This window comes from Falco peregrinus, chromosome 1 (assembly GCF_023634155.1).
Source record: "Falco peregrinus isolate bFalPer1 chromosome 1, bFalPer1.pri, whole genome shotgun sequence".
Classification (NCBI taxonomy): Eukaryota; Metazoa; Chordata; class Aves; order Falconiformes; family Falconidae; genus Falco; species Falco peregrinus.
The window spans coordinates 24,770,200-24,792,989 of NC_073721.1; the positions used below are offsets into that span (position 1 = coordinate 24,770,200).

The 22,790-nt window shown below is 35.6% G+C and overlaps 1 protein-coding gene across 2 annotated transcripts in view; it reads right to left on the reverse strand.

The window, feature by feature from the left end:
- ERCC6 (ERCC excision repair 6, chromatin remodeling factor) overlaps positions 1–22,790 on the reverse strand; it is a 50,924-nt gene that overhangs the window by 14,660 nt on the left and 13,474 nt on the right. For both annotated transcript variants that reach the window (XM_055803649.1, XM_055803640.1), the window contains 5 exons: positions 17,405–17,530; positions 13,288–13,446; positions 8,494–8,629; positions 1,631–1,801; positions 999–1,175 (listed from right to left, as the gene is read on the reverse strand). In XM_055803649.1, coding sequence (XP_055659624.1) covers positions 999–1,175; positions 1,631–1,801; positions 8,494–8,629; positions 13,288–13,446; positions 17,405–17,530 — 769 coding nt within the window. The remainder of the gene's footprint in view (positions 1–998; positions 1,176–1,630; positions 1,802–8,493; positions 8,630–13,287; positions 13,447–17,404; positions 17,531–22,790) is intronic.

Below are 22,790 nucleotides of genomic sequence, written 5' to 3' on the forward strand. Positions count from 1 at the left end.
CAAAATCCTCATGAAAAATTGCTAATACATATACTGAAGATCAACAAAGAAGCCTGCAGCAATGGTGGTTACTAGACAATAAGTGAAGATTAGTGCTCGCTTGAGACTATTAAAAAAAAAAAAAATCAGTACAAGAAAATCCCCATGATCACAGAAACTAAAGGTCACTCTGGCCTTAAATGGAGCATATGGTTCTATAATGGGTAATGGATGTGTGAGATGGGTATTAACTGTACATAATGGCTAAAAATACCTTCATTTCTCTTAAAGTAAAACAAAGAATATAATAAATTATTGATATGTAAAAAACAAATTGGATGTCCAATTTAGTAAATTAGGAAGCTTTAGACAAGAGAAGTACTTGAAAAGAAAATAAAACTTTAGAAATTATGTGTGCAAAACATTACAAAGAATATTTAAAAGAATACAAGTTTATTAGCATTTATATGAAACTTAGTCTGCAGATTATTATGCAGATAATTTATTTACCAGCTAATTAAAAAAATGTTTAAAGGCATAAATACTGACAACCACAACGACAAAGACTAACAGAAATACTTATTCAAAATAATTTTCCAAAGAATTTGTGCTTTCAAAATTAAGTAGTTTATTTACTTTCAGACTTCCAATACCTATTTCAGCTCTCTGTTGCATAATTTGCCAACGCTTGATATCAAACAGCAAAGTTCTACTTAAATACATCGAAATACAAGATCAGTCACCTCCCACCCCAATTTGCTTTATCTTTATATAAAATACTTCTAATGATTTAAACTTCAGGGCTTTTGACAAGAAAACCTTGTATAAGCTATATCCCTGTATAAATGAAATGGTCTCATTTAGTTGAGCAGTTCTTTTCATACACACAGAGCAGTAAAACACATGTGCCACTCTCTTTTGAGTTAGTTATAACATCCAGTAGTATGTGTATTTAAAAGTGAGTTTAAAAACAACCTAACAGTTTCCTTCAAGCAAGGTGATATTTTTGATGCGTTTACCTGGACAGGAGAGGCATTGGCATATCCTCCCATGGTTATCGGAACAGAAAATTGCTCCATGAATACAGGTAGTGTTCCCAGTTTCCCTGGGAATATAAAGTCAAAGAGGGACCAAAGCTCCTTTAGGTTATTTTGCATAGGGGAGCCAGACAAGATAATTCGATGGGGTGTGCGGAACTATTAATTAAAAACAAAACAAAAAGAAAGTTATTTTCATGGTTCATGGTTTAACCTCCCTCCTGTCTCACAGGATATTCAGTATCACCATCAACTAATTTTCAGTTTAAAATATGTGGCCTCATATTCCTGAAATAAACAGCCTTCTACAATATATTGTCCATGAACTGTTAGCAGAAAATGAATACCAGCAATCTGACACAATTTATCCCTGACAGTAAATTACTAGACAATTTAAATTGTCTGATTTTTTTTCTCTATCATACTTCTGTAACTTTACTGATGTAAACTCAAATATGTTAAGTAAATTAAAAGTCAAATACAGACCATTCTGATTTATGCTTTTATTCTTTATGAATGGTCAAACGTGTATCTTTATGATAAATACAGGCTATTAGATTATGGAACCTCCCCCCAGAGCGCTTAAAGTCTTTCATTTATTTTTTATAAAGTACCTGCTTGCATACAAGTGTAACTGCAGCGTTTGGATTTCGGATTTTGTGACCCTCATCCAGAATCACATAATGCCAGTCATAGCTGTGAATGTTATCCCGCATCAGTCGAATGTATGAATAAGATGTAATTAAAATTCCATGGCATGAAGCAATTTCATGAATTAGTTTCACCTAAAAGCAAAAAGTGCACATTGTCAGTAATAGTGAGACAGAAAACTCAGACCTACTGAACTACAGGTTTGCAGTCCAATATATACAGAAAGTTTTGAAAAAGCACATACATAATTTACTTTGCAAAAAAAAAAAAAAGTATAGGCAAGATTTTAATTATACGATTCTTAGCTCATCTGTAAAAGAATGAAGCACTTGACTACTGAGTTATAACAGATCAGAAATCAACCAGAAGGAAACAGTGTTTTTGTGTGTGGGGTGTTGTTTTTCTTTCTTTCTTTTTAAAGGCAATCTCTGAAAGAACAAACAAATTTGATTAAAATAACTGGTTTCTTCAAGTTCTTCTATATTCACCTCACAAACCTAGCTTTGTGTACTGCATGCAAGATCTAGAATGTTAGAAGAAAATTAAACAAGTGAAAAACTGAAAAACAATCACAAGAATCTATTTGGTTAATCCTAAATTCTGTTCAACATTTCTCATTAATAGGATTAATATATTTAAAATCTTCAAATTTTGTTTTTCTTTTGTAAGCTATATCCTTTCCCCAAGTTTTACTAGCCTTTATAGTTGTAAATGATGTAGGGCAGGGACAGTCGATGTAACACTCCACAGCACTGACAGTATTCAAGACTCATCTTTCTTATATTTATCCCCCACATATAAATCTAGAAGACTTAAAACAGGAGATGATGGGAGGGCTGGCAATTCTGGATGAAACATGCATACCCAATGTAAAAGAAAAAAAAAAAAAAAAAAGTAGAGCCACCAGAGAATTTGCTAAAGGAAAGACAAACCCCTTATTACTGGAAGTGCCTGAAAGAAAAGAAAACAAACCCAACAAAAAAGAAGGGGAAATATCCATCTCAAAGACTCAGATGGTGTTAAAAGTCCATGATCTCTTCCTGTAAAATTTCTTGCTCAGACATACTGCAAGATCCAAAAAGCTCTTCTGCATTTAATTGTTCAAGAATTTCTACTTTCTGATTATCCTCTCCTGAAAAAACCATGACACATTATTTAATGTTGACATTACTATTCTCCAGAAAATATGTAATCTTTAGAACAATTTATGTTACAGACAGGGTACATTTTCTAGGCAGGGGTGGACACCCAAAGCTTAATTTTACCTGGTACACTTACACTGCCCATAGTTTGCAATCATGTCCTAGAGTCTCAGCAATGGCCTATCATAGAGTATTGTAGTCATCTCTACCCAAACACTTAAGACAAATCATCTCGGGCGATTTCAAATTAAAAGCTTGTAAAATATGTAACCTCTCCGAGTTTTTGCAATTAATAGGGTATGTCTGCAATTAGCCTGACTTACAGAATGCTACACTGTTGTCATTAAAAGATGTTTTGTGAAAGTGCTGCTGTTATTATGGAGGCTCAAGAGACCAATCCCTCCTAGAGGGCAAACAGTGGACTAGTAGAAAACAACAGCCATAAATCACATTGTCAGGTAGCAGAGAGAACAGAAGTGAAACACAGGCACATGAAGGCCATTCACTGTAAACATACCACAGCAGAATCCTACTCAGGATTTACTGAACCTGTAATTAATTAAAGTTTCCTTCAAGCTAAATTTTTAATAAACAAGGATTTGTGCTGACAATGAAGAAATACACCACCACAATTTTATCAGCTCACATACAACACTTATTAACTCTCATTTTACTGCGTTGGGTACTTTCTCGGAGGTTGTCTTTGCATTAGCTGCAGCTCTTGGAATAATTGTAAATATTTGAAAATATGATAAGAGATCTAATATTGGATACACACTGTTTTAAGGTTGTGGTATTTCTGAATTTATGTTATTTTATCATATATTCTTTAATACATTAATTCCTGTTTGGTTAGGTTCAGGCACATTTATTCCCCTACCCTACCACCGCCCCAGGAAATACACTTCAGGGAATTATTTCAGGGCATGCACTATTGAACTAAAAAAACCCCAAAACCAAACCAACATAAAAAAAAAGATCCTATCAGCTTAAGAGAGACAAATCCTACTAATGCCAAAAGATTACACAACAGTTACCAGCTTTGAAATTCTGAACTCTGGCCTTTAAAGGATGCTAATGAATACAGGAACATGCAAGTAGACTGAGTAATTCTGATCTTGTAGTTCTGTTCACCACAGTATTTGAGGCCTTTACAATTCACGGACAGTATTTTCTCCTAACTTAGAGTGGTAAGTTGGTTGTGTTGCCTTGTCTTCACTGGGACACATATGATGTTACAAAGGCTATAAGTTTTTTGGCAAGCACCACTTCTTAAGGCTAAAACATTTATGATATATTCTTAAGGACACACCTCTAAGCAAATTATTTTTTTTTCCTGTTGGTACCTCACTGTAGCTACAAGTTTGTTTATGAAGTTACAAAAACAGGACAATTTTTTTGACTGATGCTTACAGAAATAAGGTTTATATTTTTTTGCAAAAAGTAGTCTTCTAAAAAATATTTAAAAGGACCTGAACTCTTCTATAATATTAGGTATTAAAAATGGTCATTTTCTTAAACAGAAATGTGTGTGTGTTAAGACTGAACTGAAAGAACTAGAGCAGTGATAACTACAAAATTCTCTAAACATTCGGATACCTTTAACGCAAGCGTGAACTTACAGAGTATCTAGTGACTTACACAAATGTGTATCACTTCTGCTGAAGAATGCATTTTTGATTCAGGCTTATCACTATCTCTTAAGCAATGATTAAGCCCAGAGATCCATAAATTCAACCTACAAAAGCTCTTCATTATTTCCCTGCCCCCAACAATCTAAATGGCACCATGAAAAGGCTTCAAAAGAACACATTACAATGTTTAATAATGTAAAAGTTGCAATAAAGAGAGCTAAAGCACTTACTACATATTTAACAAGAATGCTACTTCTTCTGGCATGATACTAAGTTTATCTGAGTTTGGTCCTTAACTCAGAAATACATAGGTTTAAACAGAGCTTCCATAGGCAGTCATACCAATAACTGTAACCTCTGAATCTTATTTTCTTTACATGTAGATTGAGTACTCTACTGTGAGGGTGGAAGGTCTAAAATCTTCAGCGTGCAAAGTCACCTTCAAATAGATGGTTCCACATGTGCAAGCATCATGAACTGACAACTGCTTTTGAGGGCTGCATTGTGTGTCCAGCATTTGACCAGAATAAGGCAATGTAAAGTTACAGCATTACAAATGGTATGTAAATACCACCAGAAAGAATTGCTAAGCTCAGTGATACCTGTTCTAAAAATCAAGAAATTAAAAGTTCAGCCTTGATCTTAAAAAATTCAGCCTCCTTCTGTATGAGTTATTTTAGTTGCCTCTTAGATGATTCACAAATGCTCATGTGCCATCAGAAGTTTTGAAACAGGACAAGCTCTTTGTACAGAAAGTTTTTTTCCTATATTTAGACCTTAAATAAAACAGTATTTGTAATACATGACATTAGATTTACTACTTCATTTTCTCTTATCCTTAGAGATCTCAGAGCACCTGATATTTACAAGTCACTTTAAGCTACACCAGATTTGAGTGTAAACCATAGCAGGAGGTTAGTAGCATAAGACAGCACCACAGGACATATTTAGCCACAAATACTAAACTGAAAGCTGACTTCATAGGGGAAGACTATTACTTAAATCTGGTTCTTCCTACTGCTTCCAACTTAAGCACATTTATTATTATAGGAGAACCAATGATCTTCTGCGATCACAAATAATAATTAAAGAAACTAAGTTTTGCATTTCATTAAAATGCTTTAAACTAGCTTTGAAGTCTTGGAAACCTATCCAACTTGCTATTGTGTCTTCCTTCCATCATTTAAAATACCAATCTGCCTTCCCTTGTGGCTAGCTGAAGAACTTTAAACTACTAGTCTATTTCAAAGGGGAAACTGGAAGTTTAGACTTCTCTCCCTTTATGCCAAAATTGTCTGCCATTGTTATTTTAGCACAAGAATGAAGTAGTCTCTCTTTCCAAGCATCGCATACGCTAAAAACCTACACAAATACTATAGCAGCAGAGATATCTAAGCAGGATGTCTCAATGACCTGTCTGAAACAGGCTGACCAGATTTGCAGCAAATCTGGTGCTCACAATTCAGGCTGTTATTTCATTCTATTATTGGGAAAATCCTAAAGTTGCTTGCAAAGAAAATGAAAATGGACTGGCAAGAGAGGATATGCCAATGTAATAACTGGTGAGCCTTTCAGTCACCACATTGCTCAGAAGTCCTTTTGTAATACTGAAGTGTCATTAACCAAAAAGATGCACAAGGTATTGCCTAGTATCAATTTATGATAAAGTAATCGAACAGATGTCTTCCCCACTCTTCACCACCAAGCAAATACTTTTGTTCGTAAGTCTAAAGGAACTGGGAGACAGGATCTTGCATTGATGCTTTGGTACCTTAGAAGCTGCAACAGAAAATACCTATTCATAAAAGCATGTAATTTCACCAGCAGTGAAAGATTTAACGTTTGCTAATATTTCAGGATTTCTGACAATGTCATGGTAATAATTACACAGATCATCTAACCTAAAAGATCAACTTAATTTTTATCAAATGAAACTTCATCTGTTGTCTCTGCTACAAAACACTGCCTTGCCTTATGGACACCTGTCATTGCTTAACTCTTTTTCCTCCAGACTTCTCCCTCAATAGTTTTAAGATCAGTCTTTATCTGTTCCTTAGAGATCCTTTGTTCTTTCACAGGCCTGTACAGAACAGGATGCAATACTGTGTTTTACCACAAACAGCCTGCTGGCCAGCTACTGTAGGATAATGCATCCCTCAAAATCCATTAAGATCTTCACTGTCTGGTGTCCCATTAGTTTGGGGGACAGTTCTTCCACCAGTCCAGACCATTATAACCTCTGTTAATCTAGAACCTGAAGTGACCTTTCTCACTCAAAAGCAGGTAACGATGTTCAGTTCCCCAGTCCTGTCTCTCCTGGCAAGCTAGCTGTCCAGCACAAAACTCTTCTCATTTACTTTGTGATAAACCATGATATACTAAACAGAACAGGTGAATCCTGGAATTCTCAGTTTAATTCCAAACAGGTCTGTGCAACACCGGGACTACAGGTGCACAGTGACTTGAGTTTTGGCCATATAAAATTAATACCTATCAAAGATCAAATGTATGTTCTTATGTAGTCTAACCATAATTTTCATTTCCTAACCTTAAATAAGCATAAAGGCAGAATGGTCCCTCGATGAGTATTATAAAGCTAACATATGCAAAATTAGTCTCCTGTAATGCCATAGGTTATCAGAAGATGGAACTGCCATGAGATCAGACCAGCACTAAACATATTCATAGAAAGAATATATATCAAAAAGAAATTCTAGGCAGGATCCATATACTAGCAGAGTATACACGTGTTATTTATGCTAACAACTTAGAAGTAAACTTTTTCTTGCAGGCATAAGAACAACTAGAAAGGGAAAGTTTGGTTGTTAAGTCTTTTGTTTTGTTTACTTCAGTCATAGGCTTTCTCTTCTCTGATTAAGAGGCATCTAGGAAAAAACATGCATGAAGTGAAGACTACATCACCAGTGACAACTGTTTAAAGCTTACTGCTGCATCTCTCAGAAGATGAGGCATTAGGGTAGAATTAGAGAACTGAACCTATCTAAAGTGATCATCTGGCATCCACATTCCTTGAATTTTAAGTTATTGAGTAGGCATTTGTGGAAGGACAACGGGAAGGCAAAGTCCTGAAAACCTGACTATTCCTGCAGATGGAAAAATTTAAGCCAGTCTGTCAAGTGCATTCATTAACAAATACCCCAAAATAAGCACACATCATTTAATTTAGGAAGACACGTGAGCATGTTATTGAGGTCAACAAGACTTTTATGGTTTAAAAACATACCGAGTTGATTGAACAACAGGAAACTATTAGCACATTAGAACGTGCTGTTGCTTTTTTGCCATGTACTGTAACTGCATCAATTACCTCAGAATACGTTTAATCAAGTGCAATTAAGTACCATATCATTTTAATGTTATTACAAGAAATTCAATAAATATTTAAAGAGAAATTTAAAAATGCTTTGCTGAATCCTGAAAAATCCATTTAAGTATCTGAAAGATGAGGCCAAGGGAAAACAAAAATTTAAGTTTTCCAATCCAAGGCCTGAAACTAGACAAGTCAGGCTTATCAACTTAAGAAATGGAATAAGAACATGCATATTAAGAGACTGGCCAAGAAAATTAAAAGACAGAAAAGGCACTGCTTGAAAGAAAGAAAACCAACAAAGTAACACTCATTAAAGAAAATGAGACTAGGTGATATCATCTGACACACCAATCAACTAAGAGAAATCGCCTGTGCAAGCAAAACATATTAAATATTAGTTCAATGACATACTGATGCATGGAAGTGCAAGGAAAGAATTCACCAGTATCAGAGCAAGAGACCTGTTACTATGTGTAACTTGGTCAGGTAACGCTAGTCTATATCATAATACAAATGTACTCCATGTAATCTCTTTTTTATCCAGTTTCCTAACAAATCTATACAAGACAGTGAACTTTTGTTCTTCTAAAACCATCAGAGAAAGAGCACAAGCTTGCACAGAAACATTCAGGCAGAGGATTTTTTTTTTTTTGGCTAGCACAAAAGGAAAAAAAAAAAAGAGAAGCTTCTGGAATTACAAAATGGATGTCAATCATTACCTTTTTGTTGGTATACGAGCCAGTTTCATGGAGAACAGCGACTCTAAACGGAGGCCACCACGTATGGAATTCTTTTACCCACTGATGCATCACAGTAGCTGGACAAACAATTATTGTTGGACCCAATCCCTGATACCTATATAAAGTATTCAAGAAAAAAACCCAAACTTTAACATGAAATAAATAACCTTTATTAAGTGACTCATTAAAATACACACATATTAAAATGACACACTTTATAGTTCAAGTGGAATATGAGAGCTATGGAAATTAATTGGCACTTTGGTTTTCTTCGAGTGTTTTTTAAAGGAAAATGAAAGGGGTACTGCTGTAAGAACCTATCCACTGAACAGTTAATGGATGCATCTATCAAGATAAAACACAGAAATAGAAAAGCTCCAAACAATAAGGCATAAGGGAACTTCCTCCTGTGGTAATACAAATCAGGTTTAGGTGACTGCTGTTTCTATAAGAGAGAAGAAATCATTAACAAACAACTATTTTATTACTTCTATTAAAAAGAATATGTAGCTGGAGTCTCACAAATGGACTTACACACAGGTGTTCTACTTCATGTTGGTAATGTACTGTACTATTATCACCATAATTTACAGATAAGACAAGGACTCTAAAGCAGCAGAATATATCATCCATGGAAGCTGAGGTCTGAGCTGGGCTTAAACTGTCTCGTAAGTTTCTTATTCATAATCATATGATTGTTTCTGAGAATTACTGAGAATGTTTGAAACAAAGTCTTTCTGTATATTAAGTTCAGAGCTACTCTTAAGGTTAAGAAGCGAAAAATTACTTGCACAACAGCCAAACAAGAAATATTACTATGACAAACAAATAACAACAATCATATAGGCGATACATTAAGTAGTGGTTACTGGTAGTTTTTTTTCAAATTCATTTGCTCTTTAAAAAACAGAACAAAATGAGTTTGCAAACAGAAGCAATAGCTACAGTTACCACATACTGATCTGTGTCTGGCTGACTCCATACTATTCAAGTGGTAATACATAAACAATTTAAAAGATCACAGTATACATTCAAGATCACAAGCATACAGCAATAAAGAAGGATTTCCCAGACACCAGCAATACCTTGCTTTAAAAAACCCCCTGTTAATGCCTTCAGAAACTGCTGACATTAAGAAATAATATTTTTTATTAAAAGCTTATACATATGCAGAATAACAACCTGGATGTTTCTTATCTCTTTTATTAGGAAAAAGTATTATATAACAACCTCATATAGTCTAATTAAAAACCTCCCAGCAATCCATGGGGTAGTCAGGAGTTGGAGATGCAATAACTTCAACTATGTTATGAATCCAAACAACCACTGCTACTGCTCTTAATATCTACAGCAAAAAAGCCAACTTTCCCAGAACGTATTAGATCCTCAATTCTTCAGGGGTAGTAACAAATTACTTCTCTTTATTCCCCTGGTCTGTATCAAACAAGCTCACATCCTGGGTTTACCTGGATTTTTCCCTTCCTTCAGCTTAAACAGAGAGTTCACACTTCCTTTGATCAATTTTCAGAAAAAATCCACACCCCCTCTGCTCTGTTGTGAAACTCCTATAGTGTCTAGTCTGGCTCCAACCACTTTCCACTAGCCAACATTTTATTCTTCTCTTGAGAGCTTTTATTTATTTATATGAGCCATCTAACTTCCAGTCTATGCTGTTTGACAAAACTAAACAAACCATGCACTTCTGCTTGCTACACTTTGGAGGCATCCTTGATTCTCCCAATTGCTGCAACAGATTTGCTCTGCTGCCCATCCAATTTATATTTGTTTTCCTTGAACAAAGGTGACACTAACAACATTCCAAACCAAAGTCTTGCTAGTGTCTTCTACCAGAATGATAATGCCGCCCTGTTCCTATCCCAAATATACGTCATGACATATTCTGTCTCTTTTTCACAGTTGCATCATACTATCATAAGCTATTAAGCTTATGGTCAATATCACATATGATCAATATACTCAAATATCTTTTTTTTCTGTTGCTTCTGGTTTATAAAACTCAATTTCACAGCGATATCCATTATTCGTCCTTATTTAATTGGATATGATTAGAATTGCAAATAAGATCTATTCCTACAACTTAGTAGTAAGAAAAAGGAAGCTCTATTCACATTATATTTAGTATTTTTGAGTACTAAAAAAAATATCAGAGGAAAACATGTTGCATTATAACCAACTCTACTGCCAAGCACTGGCTAATCATGCCTTCAAAATGAAACTGAAATGATAACTAAATCCTAGTGAAAATAAAAGTACAGGGCAGCAAGAGCAATACAAGTTTTCTGGGGCAATGGATTTTAATTTATATAAACACTACGGAAATTAATGTCTCTGCCACTCATAGTAGAGACTGAGCCTTAATGTGTAATATGTATGATTATATCTCAGTATCCTGAAGAACACAGATGAGTAAATAATCAGTGTATAAATGTTGTATAGCAGAGTTTCTCATCTGATCTCTCAAATGCAATAAAGTAGTGAAAGGCAATAACTTTGCTAAAATAATGTATTTGGAACCAAGCAAACTTGTGGACCTCCCAAGTCCTTCATCAGGTTCCAAGAACAGATTTATAACAAACCTTACTTCCCTTATATCCTTACACCACCATAGCTGCAACACTTCTGGATATGACATCTGGCTTTCCCCACATGTATGGCTCAGTAACTGCTAAAAGTGAGACATTTTAATTTTTGTAATAGTTATACTCCATGAAACAAGTACTTCCTTACTCCAGCTAGCTTTCAGGCTCCTTCAAAATCCGAGTAGTACTGAAATCAGAAGCAGTTTACAAAAGGAATTTTCTATTCACCTTATTTTGAAGAATATTTGTGCAGAAAATTTCACTGGCAGAAAATACAGCTGAATATTTTGAATATCAACAAAAGTGACCCTATTGTCTCTATACTCAAGTGCCTCCAAATATAACAACCTTTCCAATTCTGCACAGGGATGACAGTATTACCTTCATTTTACAGAAGAGCAGCTGAAGCTGGGAAAGCCTGCAGTGCCAGAATCATACAGTAGTATGCTAGCTCCACCTACACATCAAGGTAATGAGATACGAGCTAGGCTGGAAGACATTTAAACATGCTGACAACACAGCTATGTCCACTCAATCCCTGCTTCTCAGCCAGACTGACCAGAAGGTCTTCTGCTTACTTGACTACATGACTGTCAGACAGAAGCTAGCTAGCCAGAGTTACTGCTTCCTAGGTCAGAGTGCAGATGGGGAAAATGCTCAACTAAGCAAGCTAGTTTGGACCTTCTGCCTTAAAGCACACAAGTAAAATCTGACTAATTTCACCAGCAATTTCACCAAAAAATTAAACCTTGTCTCCAGCTGTGGAATTACTATCGTGATGGACTTAATGACTGCACCAGCCAAACAATGAAGCTGAACACATTATCTTACATGCAGAAAGAACACTGCAACTTAAGTTTGCCATTATATTTTGGCCTTTTCAAAGTTTTGTTGTAGTGTCACTGCAGTATCTTAGGACTTAAGCTGCAACTGTTTAACAGTGTCAAGAAATGTTCCTGAAGGATTTCCATCAACTCAGTGGTTCTCCAACCCTACACAAAATAATCCGTACAGTAGCATCCTTAAATCAGGCAGCCATAGTCAAAGTAAATCAGCCAGCCCGAGTGATGGAGGATCTGGAGGGGTTTTTTTATATAAAAGCTACAGTAGGAAGCAACTGAAGAAAAGACAGTAATATTTTCTCTTTAAAGCATTATTTTACAGCTCATCTACATGCTGAACATAATTTAAATATGCCTCTATATCAAGTTAGTTTTTTTGTTTAGTATAGTACTATGATATTTGCTTAATTGCATGTAGCAATTTGTATCAGGTAAACAGGCCAACAGAACTAGAAAAATCAAGGATTATTCATGCATGCATTTGTAAATCCAAGGACACCAACAAGTATCTTTTCCCGTAATTTCACCTGTGAAAAAAGAATTTTAAAGCATTGCTCAGTAACAACAAAACATAAACTATCCTGTAAGAAAGGCCAGTCATTCTAGCATAGTTTTGAAAAACAAAAAGTAACAACAAAACATAAACTATCCTGTAAGAAAGGCCAGTCATTCTAGCATAGTTTTGAAAAACAAAAAGTAACAACAAAACATAAACTATCCTGTAAGAAAGGCCAGTCATTCTAGCATAGTTTTGAAAAACAAAAATAACAATTAAAAAAAGCAGCTGGAAATTCTTCTGTACAAGTTACCATTTTCACTATTTTTTTTGGCATGGATAACTCCCTGACTATCAGAAACTCTAATTTTCACTGAAAATCAGCTTGCTACTTCCTGTAAAGCATTTACCTGGTTGCTTGCCAGAACAAATATTTTGATGTAAAATTTAATAAATGGAACTAAAGGTATTATATCTAATTTAAAATTCCATATTGTGTAAACTATTGATATTAATGTAATTGAGTTTGTAAACAATCCATTTGTGGAAGCTAACCTTAGACACTGTATTGACCCAAAATATCTAGAGCGGCTCATCTGCAAAATGAAGCATCAATGCCTGGAATTCATTAAAAGTGTTACATGTTTAATTTTTCCTGCCCTACAGCTCCATTGTCTCGTAAAATTTTTCCTTTGATGTCCCCCACTAAAAGAATTAAAGGAATATTGTAATTGAAATGTCATTAATAATTCACAGGACCCTCCTCCACTAGCAATACATCTGATGAAATATTCATTGAGCTCCACAGACTGACAGTCTGCAGAGGAGCACTTGCCTGTAATTTGAACCACGAGTCCTCATCTTGCTGTAGCTCAGACCTGCCAAGAAGGCAATTATCTGGATGGTCTTGCCCAATCCCATCTCATCTCCCAGAATTCCTCCTGCCTGCTGGCAGTGCAATTCCCAGAGCCACCTAACACCTGTCTGCTGGTACCTAAAACAACGAAAAAGAAGATGGCAAATGTTTGATAATACAGAGCATAACAGAAAGTACTCATGAATTAATCATTTGGTCAGGTTCTTATACTAGTTACAGTAACATGCTGGATGTGTGTTTTACATGAGTGCTGTATTTACTAGGTCATACATTTTTGATGCACTCAGACATTACATGTGACTGTCATTCTTTATGCAACACTAAAACATTTCTAATTAAACTGATAGTCATGATAATTAGAGGGTATTTTATTTCATGTATATTTTAAGTGTTAAAAGCAACTTGGAAAGCTACTCTAACAAAGCATTATTTTTTCAGAAAAAAGATGACATGTAAGGGTCTAGTAAACTATATCATTTGGAATATATACCCTGAACTGAAGGAAAAGCTTGACTTATAACAGGTACAGACTTCACACTCCACTGTGAAAACTGATCATACCTGCCAAAGCATGCTTTCTTTTTACATAAATTCATTTAATAACATTTAGTCTCTTTCAAAGAAGAAAAAGCCAACAAGGCAAAATGTTTTGCAAGGCAAAACAACAGAAACCATTCCAGTGAATGGGATGCAGCAGAGCCTTACTATGTGAGAGTATCAGAGCAGTTTCTACTCACAGTCATTCACTGGAAACTATATAGGCAACAATGCAAAATACATTCCAACTAAAAGAAGCAGACTGGAAAGCAGGATTTACCATGGCAAGCTAAAAAGGTGGAGATAAGATGCTGGACTGAGAATCCCTTTAGGACATGTATGAAACAGAGAGACCAGCAGCAATAACACATCATGTGTGTGGGTTAAACTCAAAACAGAACAGAAAGAAATGAAGAAACAGTATATTTAAATTACAATTAAAAACATAAAATACACATTTCAGCACTTCTACATCTTGTAACTTAAGAGGAAGAACAAGGTTACCTATTTCATTTTCTTGATGGCATGCATTCCTGGAGTGCAGAGCACAGCAAAGAGGCAAAACACTTTTTGTTGTTGTTGTTGTTAACAGGGATTTTTCATTTTAGGGCACTGCCATGTACATTTCAAAATTCTGTTTCATTCTCTGAACAAATAATATTTAGGACTACAATGACACTAGTGTCTACAAAGTACTATTAAAAATGAATTTATGGTGAGTTCTGTATGGATTTAGAGAGTGCTAAACAGGGACAAACAAATGGCTTGAGCAGTTAGAAAAAGATGATCAAAGAACACACCTAATGGTTCAGACGTCATACTATCTGCTGGTGTCTCAAATGCATTATACCAAGGCAACCTTAAAAAACCCTTTTATTAGAAATTAATTCAGCTTAAAAATGCAGGAACCTAAAACCAACTATGAAATGGCTTACAGGATTAGCTATAATCAGGTTAAGATGCTACCATTACTATATTTTATCAAGACAAAGCATTTTCTGGGAGAAATTAGAGAACTGGAGAGAACCCAAATTCCAGTCAGAAGCTGCTCCCCCAGACTAATGTCCAACATGTCTCTTCAGAAGACAACCATTCAAGAAATTCCTGATATTACGTTCTATTATTTCTCAGGATTACACCCAGTGATGTAATCACTGTAGCCACATTTATAAGCATCTTCCTTGCTCTCCCCCTTCTCCTGAGTAAGTTCCACTTTAGAGAATTAAGTTTGTGAAAAATTCTGCTCCAAGGTTACCTAAAAATGGAAAAGATGCAGTACCTTCTTTGAATAATCATATAAACATGCAATAATAGCAACTACGCAAAAGAAAAAAAAATCCCCCTCCCTAATGTTTTACGGTTATATGGAGAAGTAATAAATTCTCTTTAATCTTACGCTTTCATTGCACCAATTTTTGTTTCAGTCTAAAAATATCATAGAAGGAAAATAAAGATGTTGCCAGGTCTTTCAAAATAGTTATGTTTGGACTGTATTTCACATGAGCGAGCAATCATGCTGTGATGCATCCCTCAAAATTCACCATAGTAACTAGCAGAGTTTAGCTGCGTTGTTGCTGAGAAAAAAAAAAAAGTATTTAAACGTATCTGGCAAATCATGCACTGAAAGCAAATACTGAAGAAACCTGGTTTCTTGTTCATACAGACAGCATTCTCTCAGGCTAAGCACAGACAGTTAAGGCAATGTTTGTAAGTCAGTCTTGCTCACTATGTTTGGTTTTGTTCTACAGCAGCACCAATGGTATTCTTGCTGAATGTCCCTCAAAGCAGACAAGTATATAGGGAAGAAACTAATCATCCACATTAACAGGCTTACCAGAGAACAAACTTAAGGGTCTACTGTTTCTAGCGTAAGCTAACTTCTTTGGAATTACGTTCAACTATGCGGGAAGATCACTTACAGTATACTGCTATACACCTCCTTGGGTCAATATACTTCGATGCTTTGTACTAAACTTGCTCAGAACTCCAAGTTTAATACCTAATGACTATGGGCCTTCCTACATTGGAGATTTCAGCAATTAAGTTACGAGTCAGACGAATCATTCAACTGAATTGATCTTTCTAACCACTTAAGAAGTTTTGCCAACTGACTCATGCTTGCAGGGATACCCTTCATTAGTGAGGCTGATATAGCTAAGATTAATTTTTAGTTGTCTGCTTTATTTCAATTCCCTTTGTGCTGCTCAGACCACACATCCGTTCTCAGGATTACTCCTGCAGTACCTTTGTGTAAACAACTGGAGACCACATATTGGCTGTGTATGGTCCTGGCAACCAAGTCATTAATTCAATTCCATTTCAGAACTAGTGCTTTCCTTCTGAGGAACTGCAGGACAACAGTAATAATTTCTTTGAGGTTAAGACTAAGTGGTCCTGTTGGAAGGGATATCACGCATGCCCATTATAAAGCAGGGCTTTCTACTACACTAATTTTAAGCTTTTGGAGAGTTAGCTTTTGAAAGAGAGGATGTTTTTCCTGATGTGCAAATGTTGCCAGCAAAACTGAATTCAAGCCTATTATGCATGAAAGTTATGGGAGAAATTATGGAGGAAGGTAACTTGTCAGCTGCTAGCTTGTTTGGACTACCTTTTGTAAACAGCTTTTTGAGATGAACTTGAAAGTGCCACTGGGCACCATGGTCTCAAAAAGACTGAAACAGAAAGCAGTCATATCCAAACCTGTAATCCAGCATTAAATAACTAAAGAATGAGTTGTGGAGTGTTTCCTATATACTAAAGGCATTAAGAACACATTCTCTGTATTTTAAAACTTTACAGGGCAAAATATTCAAGACTATTTTATGGTATGAATTATGGGCAGTTACTTGGAGTAATTAAAGAAAAAGTTAAAGCAGGGGTCCTCAAACTTTTTAACCAGGGGGCTGGCGCGCGGATGAAGTGGCAGGCAGCCATCTGCGGCTGTTTGGTTTCCCCCCCTCAACCCCCGGCGGGGGGTGGGGGTTCTGTAAATACCGGGGGTCGGACTGAGGACCCTGGGGGGCCGTATCCCGCCTGCAGGCCATAGTTTGAGGACCCCCGAGTTAAAGTCTATATTTTTTACTGGCAGAAAATTTCACTCACTCAACCCAATCACAGAAACACTTACACTTGTTTTCACTTACCAAAACTTGCCAACACCTTATACTTCCAAATAGTTAGTTATTCTACCACTCCACACCTGAATTAAAAGCAAGCTCTTAATAATAAAAAAAAGCATTTATAAAAATAGACGAGTGCTTCTCAATTCGAAGTTCAGTTAATTTGTATTCACATTATTGACTTCAGGCTGTTATCATCTGTATTTTCACGTAACTGCATTTTTTGCTTATAACAAATTAGTTTCTTTGAGGTTTGATCCTTTCTTTTAAAGAAATAATCCTACAGAAACAAATGAAGTAAAAGTTAAGGCATCATTCACTGAAGTAAAAGTTACAGCAAGAGGCATCTAGAAATCACTGACGAATATTATTAACAGCAAACAGCAGTATAGTATTAAAATAAAGTACACAATACGTACTTAAAAAGCTTTTTGAAGAGAAATCCTGGAACTTTGAAACCCTCTTCAAATTCAGTGTCACTTTCTTCAGAAAGTTCCTCATCTGTTTCATGTTCTTTGTTCTTCAAACGTTCTTTTTGCCACTTCCTGGAGTGACAAAAGGAGTCAACATTCAATTATTGCACATAAAAGATACAATATGAAAATTACACTGAATTTTCAATCAGGTAAAAACCCAACAAAAATGCATTCTCTGATGTCACAATTTAATTAGTAATACTTTTCAGGAGAGAATTATGCAAGTAAATGCTGAAAATATCTGACATATTAAAAGGTGCATTCACTCCTGACTAGTTATAAGCCTTCAGTTTTACAGCTAGTTAGAATTTTCTACAGACAGAAATACTAATATAATGGAATTAACAGTTAACACCATAAAAAAAAATCAGCTACCTTAAATTCCTAAACTTCCATACCCCCTCCCCCCAAAAAATATCAATAAAGCTGATATTCCAAAGCAATTTTATTAATTTAACCAAACACTTAAATAACTTCCTTCACCTACAGAAACATGCAGCTGTGGATAATCTTATACAGAGGATTCTGTTGGAAACATCACCATCTTTGGGGTGATGTGCTCTACATCTGTTAAGCAGACATTATGAAGAGAATGAGTTTTCTGAGGTTCTGAAATTAGAGTAATTTGTGGTCTCCAGCCTAATTTCATTTGGACTCTAGGCATGTTAAGAGAATTACCTTCCCCTTCCACCATTCCCCTCCTTTTTAAAAAGTACCAAGGATCTTCAACATCCAAGAAAATGATGGACTTGCATTTCAGTGCCCCAAAAACACTGCAACAGTAAAGTCTATGCTACTGCCAGTTGGGTATGTACTGAACAATAAATAGCACTTTGCTGACAATTTGGGTTTTGCTGGAATTCTCCCATGAAAGTGCCATTCATTGCAGGTACACTGAACATGGTGTGTAAACTGACAAAATCCCTACAGAAATAGGCAAGCTAGAGAACAGATGGAAAACATTCTTATGTTACTGTTCTGGATACAGTGCAAAACCAGCCATATTTCATCTCATAAAAAGGATGAAGGAGAAGACCACCTGATAGTCTAGAACTATCTGAAATACAAAACACAAAGATTGCAATGGTTGAGGTCCCAAAGAACTCTAAGTAGCAGTGATGGGATGAAAAGGAGCAAATGGAAAATTCAGGCCAAAAAACTTCATTTAAGCTGCCTAGCACTGCTGCAATTAAGTGACAAACAGCCTCCCAGGTGAGATGCTGGAAAACTCATCTGTCTGGTCTTTTAACTCTGCATTGAGGAAACCCTGGCAAATGTACTCTAGAACAGTCCTGCAGTAACTGGACGGAGAAGGACTTAACAGGATGCAACAGCTTAGCAGTACACCTTGTTTCTGAATGACATATTACAGGCGAGTGAACAGTCTGTTTCCCTCCTGGTAATATTACACAAACGGCTTCTTGTTAGCTTAAGTTGCCTCTGTAGCAACAACAACAAAAATAGCAGGATAATGGACTAACAGACTTATAAAAAACAAAACAAACCCCCAATGCCAATTCCCAAAACTTTTTATTCTGGGAAAAAGGATTTCTGGACTACTTAAAAATGTGAGGAAATTCACATTTTCCTCTTTTTTTAACTTTTAAAGTTATTTAACCCAATTTTTCTATAAAGTTGTGCATCATTTTCAAGCATGCAAAAATAAACTGTATCTAGAGGTTGACATAGAAACTGTATTTTATTTACAGACTTGCTATGCATAATCCAGTGTGCTATAAGCCTATGGGCTGAGTGCCTTTTTTCAAAGCTACTATCCCAGTTTCATCCACGTCAGGAAAAAGAAGCATAATCATAAAAAAGTTAATTAATTTCTGGCCCATAGTTGACAATATCATCAGCTATAGAATAACAACTGAGTTTCATTATCTTGATTTATATTCTGACTTAACTAGCCAAAAGGAGGGAGACAGAAGTTGCTGTTAGAATTTCTCAAACTGCCCATAAGACAGCTACCATACCTGACATTTTGCACTTCCAACCTGGAAAACAAACCTAAAAGCACTACAAAACATCTCAAGTGTTGCTACAAGTCTTTTAAGACTTCAGCAATGCTGTTATCTAGCTCAGTCACGTTAAGAGCAGACATGACTGGCACAACGTCACATACAGTACTGTAACTCCTTCCAGCTTGCTATGAGAAGTGCCTTCTCCACTAGAGAAAAAGCCTGTCAGCTAAACTGTTTAAAATCAAATTTGATTCAAGTTTTCAATCTTGAGCACATTAGCAAATTAAAAGCCAACAAAACCACAGACAATGAAGTTCTAGTGTTCCACTCATATTTTTTAACTACATAAGCAGTTCTGAGGGCAATTAAACCAATGATGCCTGTCTTCCTAAGGACACTATTCTGTATTCCTTAGTATGAAATAACGTGAAAACACTAAAACTAAGACTCTTCTTGCTATTAGGCCATTCAAAATCATCTTCCACGGGATCTGCAACTCCTAACAAGACTTGAGCTCATGCTGTGTTTTCTCCAATGCCAGCATTATTAATTTCTCTTTTCTTCCCGACCACTTACTTCAGTGAAACTTGCTGGAACTTCCACTTAAAGGTTTCTGCATCTCTGGCAATTTTGTTTAAAAAAGCTTGGGTTAGGAACAAGAGAACAGGGAAGAAGCTGAACACTTCATATACAAATTATATACTTCAACACAATCCTAAACTCTTTCTCATGAAACAAAGCTAATTATGGCAGGTTCCTAGATCAGCTTTTCACCAGTTTTGAGAAAATACCTACAATCTGCCTTTACAGAACTTGTCACAAACTTGGAATGATGGAATTATTTTAAGTGAAAATAAACACCACCATCTCCAAACATACACAAGTTACAATAACTGCCAGAAATGAATGCACTGAAAAACTAAGACAACACAATACTGGACAGGTTTAGAGCACCAGCTCCACTGGAATATATTTTGATCTCAAGTCACAAAGTCTGCAGAAGCAAAAATCATGATGGAGGGAAAAAGCAGCATATACAGGGGAGAAAAACCAAGATGGACAAAAATAGTCTTCAGTTTTCTGATCAAAAACTGTTGAGTTGTTAATGTTTATAATCAGATTATTATTTCATTATATGCAATCATGTCCAGTTAAGTAGTAAAAAAAAAGAACTTACTAAAAATATATGAAGTGTCAGTTTTTCCCACAGATACTTTTATTTATCTATCCTAGCACAGGAATGGAAATCTTATCTTAGACTAGGAGTCTGTTAAATGTTTGATTTAGGAAAAGAAAATTCACGCTCTGGAGTCTAGCAGGCAGATATGATACATTCTAGAGGCACAGCATAAAAACACATCTATTTTTGTTCAGTACTACAATGTTGTGCTATCAGGCACAGATGGTCAATCATTCTTCTGAGTTCCAGAAAAAGATCAATGTTTCAAAACTGATAAATGCTGACTGTCATTGCATCAGCCTGTGTCATTACCGGAACAGAGACATGTCAGAACTTGATTATTTTATCTGATTGATATGACAAGACTCAAACCAAGGAAGAAAAGTTCTACTTAGCCCACTAAAATCAAAACAACTGTCGATCACAAAGCTTCCAAAGGGACAGCTAGGTAAAGTATCCAAAATCCTTAATACGTTTCAATATTAATATTCCACTATATTTATTAATATTAATATTCCATTAATATGGAATCCATATATTGCCACTAGCCAACACTGGAGCTTCAGTCTCCCCTGGGAAGTAACAGATTGCCCTCTAGTGTACATTACAAAAAGTGATCCAGAAACGACTAAGACGAAACGTTCGGAATTTAGCTTCACCTTAATGTAACTGCTACACTTTCTGCAAGATGTGTGATCAATGTTGGGATTTTTCTCAAAATTATTAGAGACCTAGAAAATACGTACATCGAGAATTTGAACTAATAAATATCATACTTAATTTTCCTAAAGGAAAGTTTATTTTATACACACTGTATCTTTACTGAAGTGTATAATTACACAAGCTGTATGTAGTACCAGAGCCTTCAATATTATATCTCTTCCAAAGGTCTGGAGGGTTTTTTTGCCCTTAATTACCAGTTTAAAGAAAAAGCAGCAATTTGTTGTTACCACTAACAACTTCCAATGTTTGAAGAAGCTATTCAGTTTTTGAAAGGCTTGTGAACTTAATGTAAGACATTGTATTAAGACATTCTACACTAGAACTCCATCATTTTCTTTAGAAAAGCATAAATACCTAAATGGCTGAAGCAATGGGAGGACAAACACTATGTGCTAGACCAGATCAGTCAGTTCGTCAGTCTGGTCTTGTACCTTCCCTCAGAAGTCGAACTTTGGAGGGAGAAACAGCAGTAGCCCATATTTGATTTTACACAGGAACGTATTGACCATTTTGTCAACATATTTCTTACGTACCTCAGTTAAACATCATTAGTATGCCTAAACAACTACAAAATACAGGTTTTGCTGTTGCCAGTCTCTTGAAAATAAAAGCATGACCTTTGATAAGTCTATTTTACATTGTCCATGGTCGTTGACATAAATACAATTTTATCCTGAAAGTGGAGTATGAATGCCATATATCATACAATTAAATCTTTCTTAATATAAGAATGTATTCAGATACTAGGCACATTTCCCACTTATTGCAATACCCTAGAAAGAAATACTGCATCCAAAACAGTAATAAGCACAATTATTTTTTTTTTTTTTTAAATACAGTCAGGAACCAAACTGAGGTTTTAATATAGTTTGCATTTGTGAAGCACAATATGTTTTCTATTTTCTCCAGCTAAGAATCCCTTACAGATTATTCTAATTTGCTAAATTGAAGCATTCAGCATTACTTTTCTGATCTAACTTTTTATGGTCTAGATGGGTGGATTTAATTGGTACATCCTAACAGATGAAATACATGCAGTTAGTACCACAAGTCTCCTTAAGTAAATTAAGACTTATGTAGACAATTACACTCTTGAGCTTAGAATGAAAGGTGTACTCAGCAAGTGAGCCAAAATATATCTTCATTTGTGTCTTGGTTTTGTCATTTTAAAAAGCAGTTAGGATGCTCTAAGAAAGTATCTTTCAGGAAAGGTAATATTTAATCCTTTTTAAATTTATAAGTCTGAAACATCAAGAGATTCAGTGCCTTAGGTACTTCAAAAAGAGCTAGCACATGAAAACTGACCAGGTGACAAAACCAACTGAATTTTAAGCAGATTTTTTGTTTTGTTTGATTCTTTGTATCAACTGCTTTGTGCACTGATAGCCACAACTTCTAGCTACTCAGCTGCTTGGATGTCACTTGGGAGACACTGAAATAAACGGCTTTCCTAGCCTTG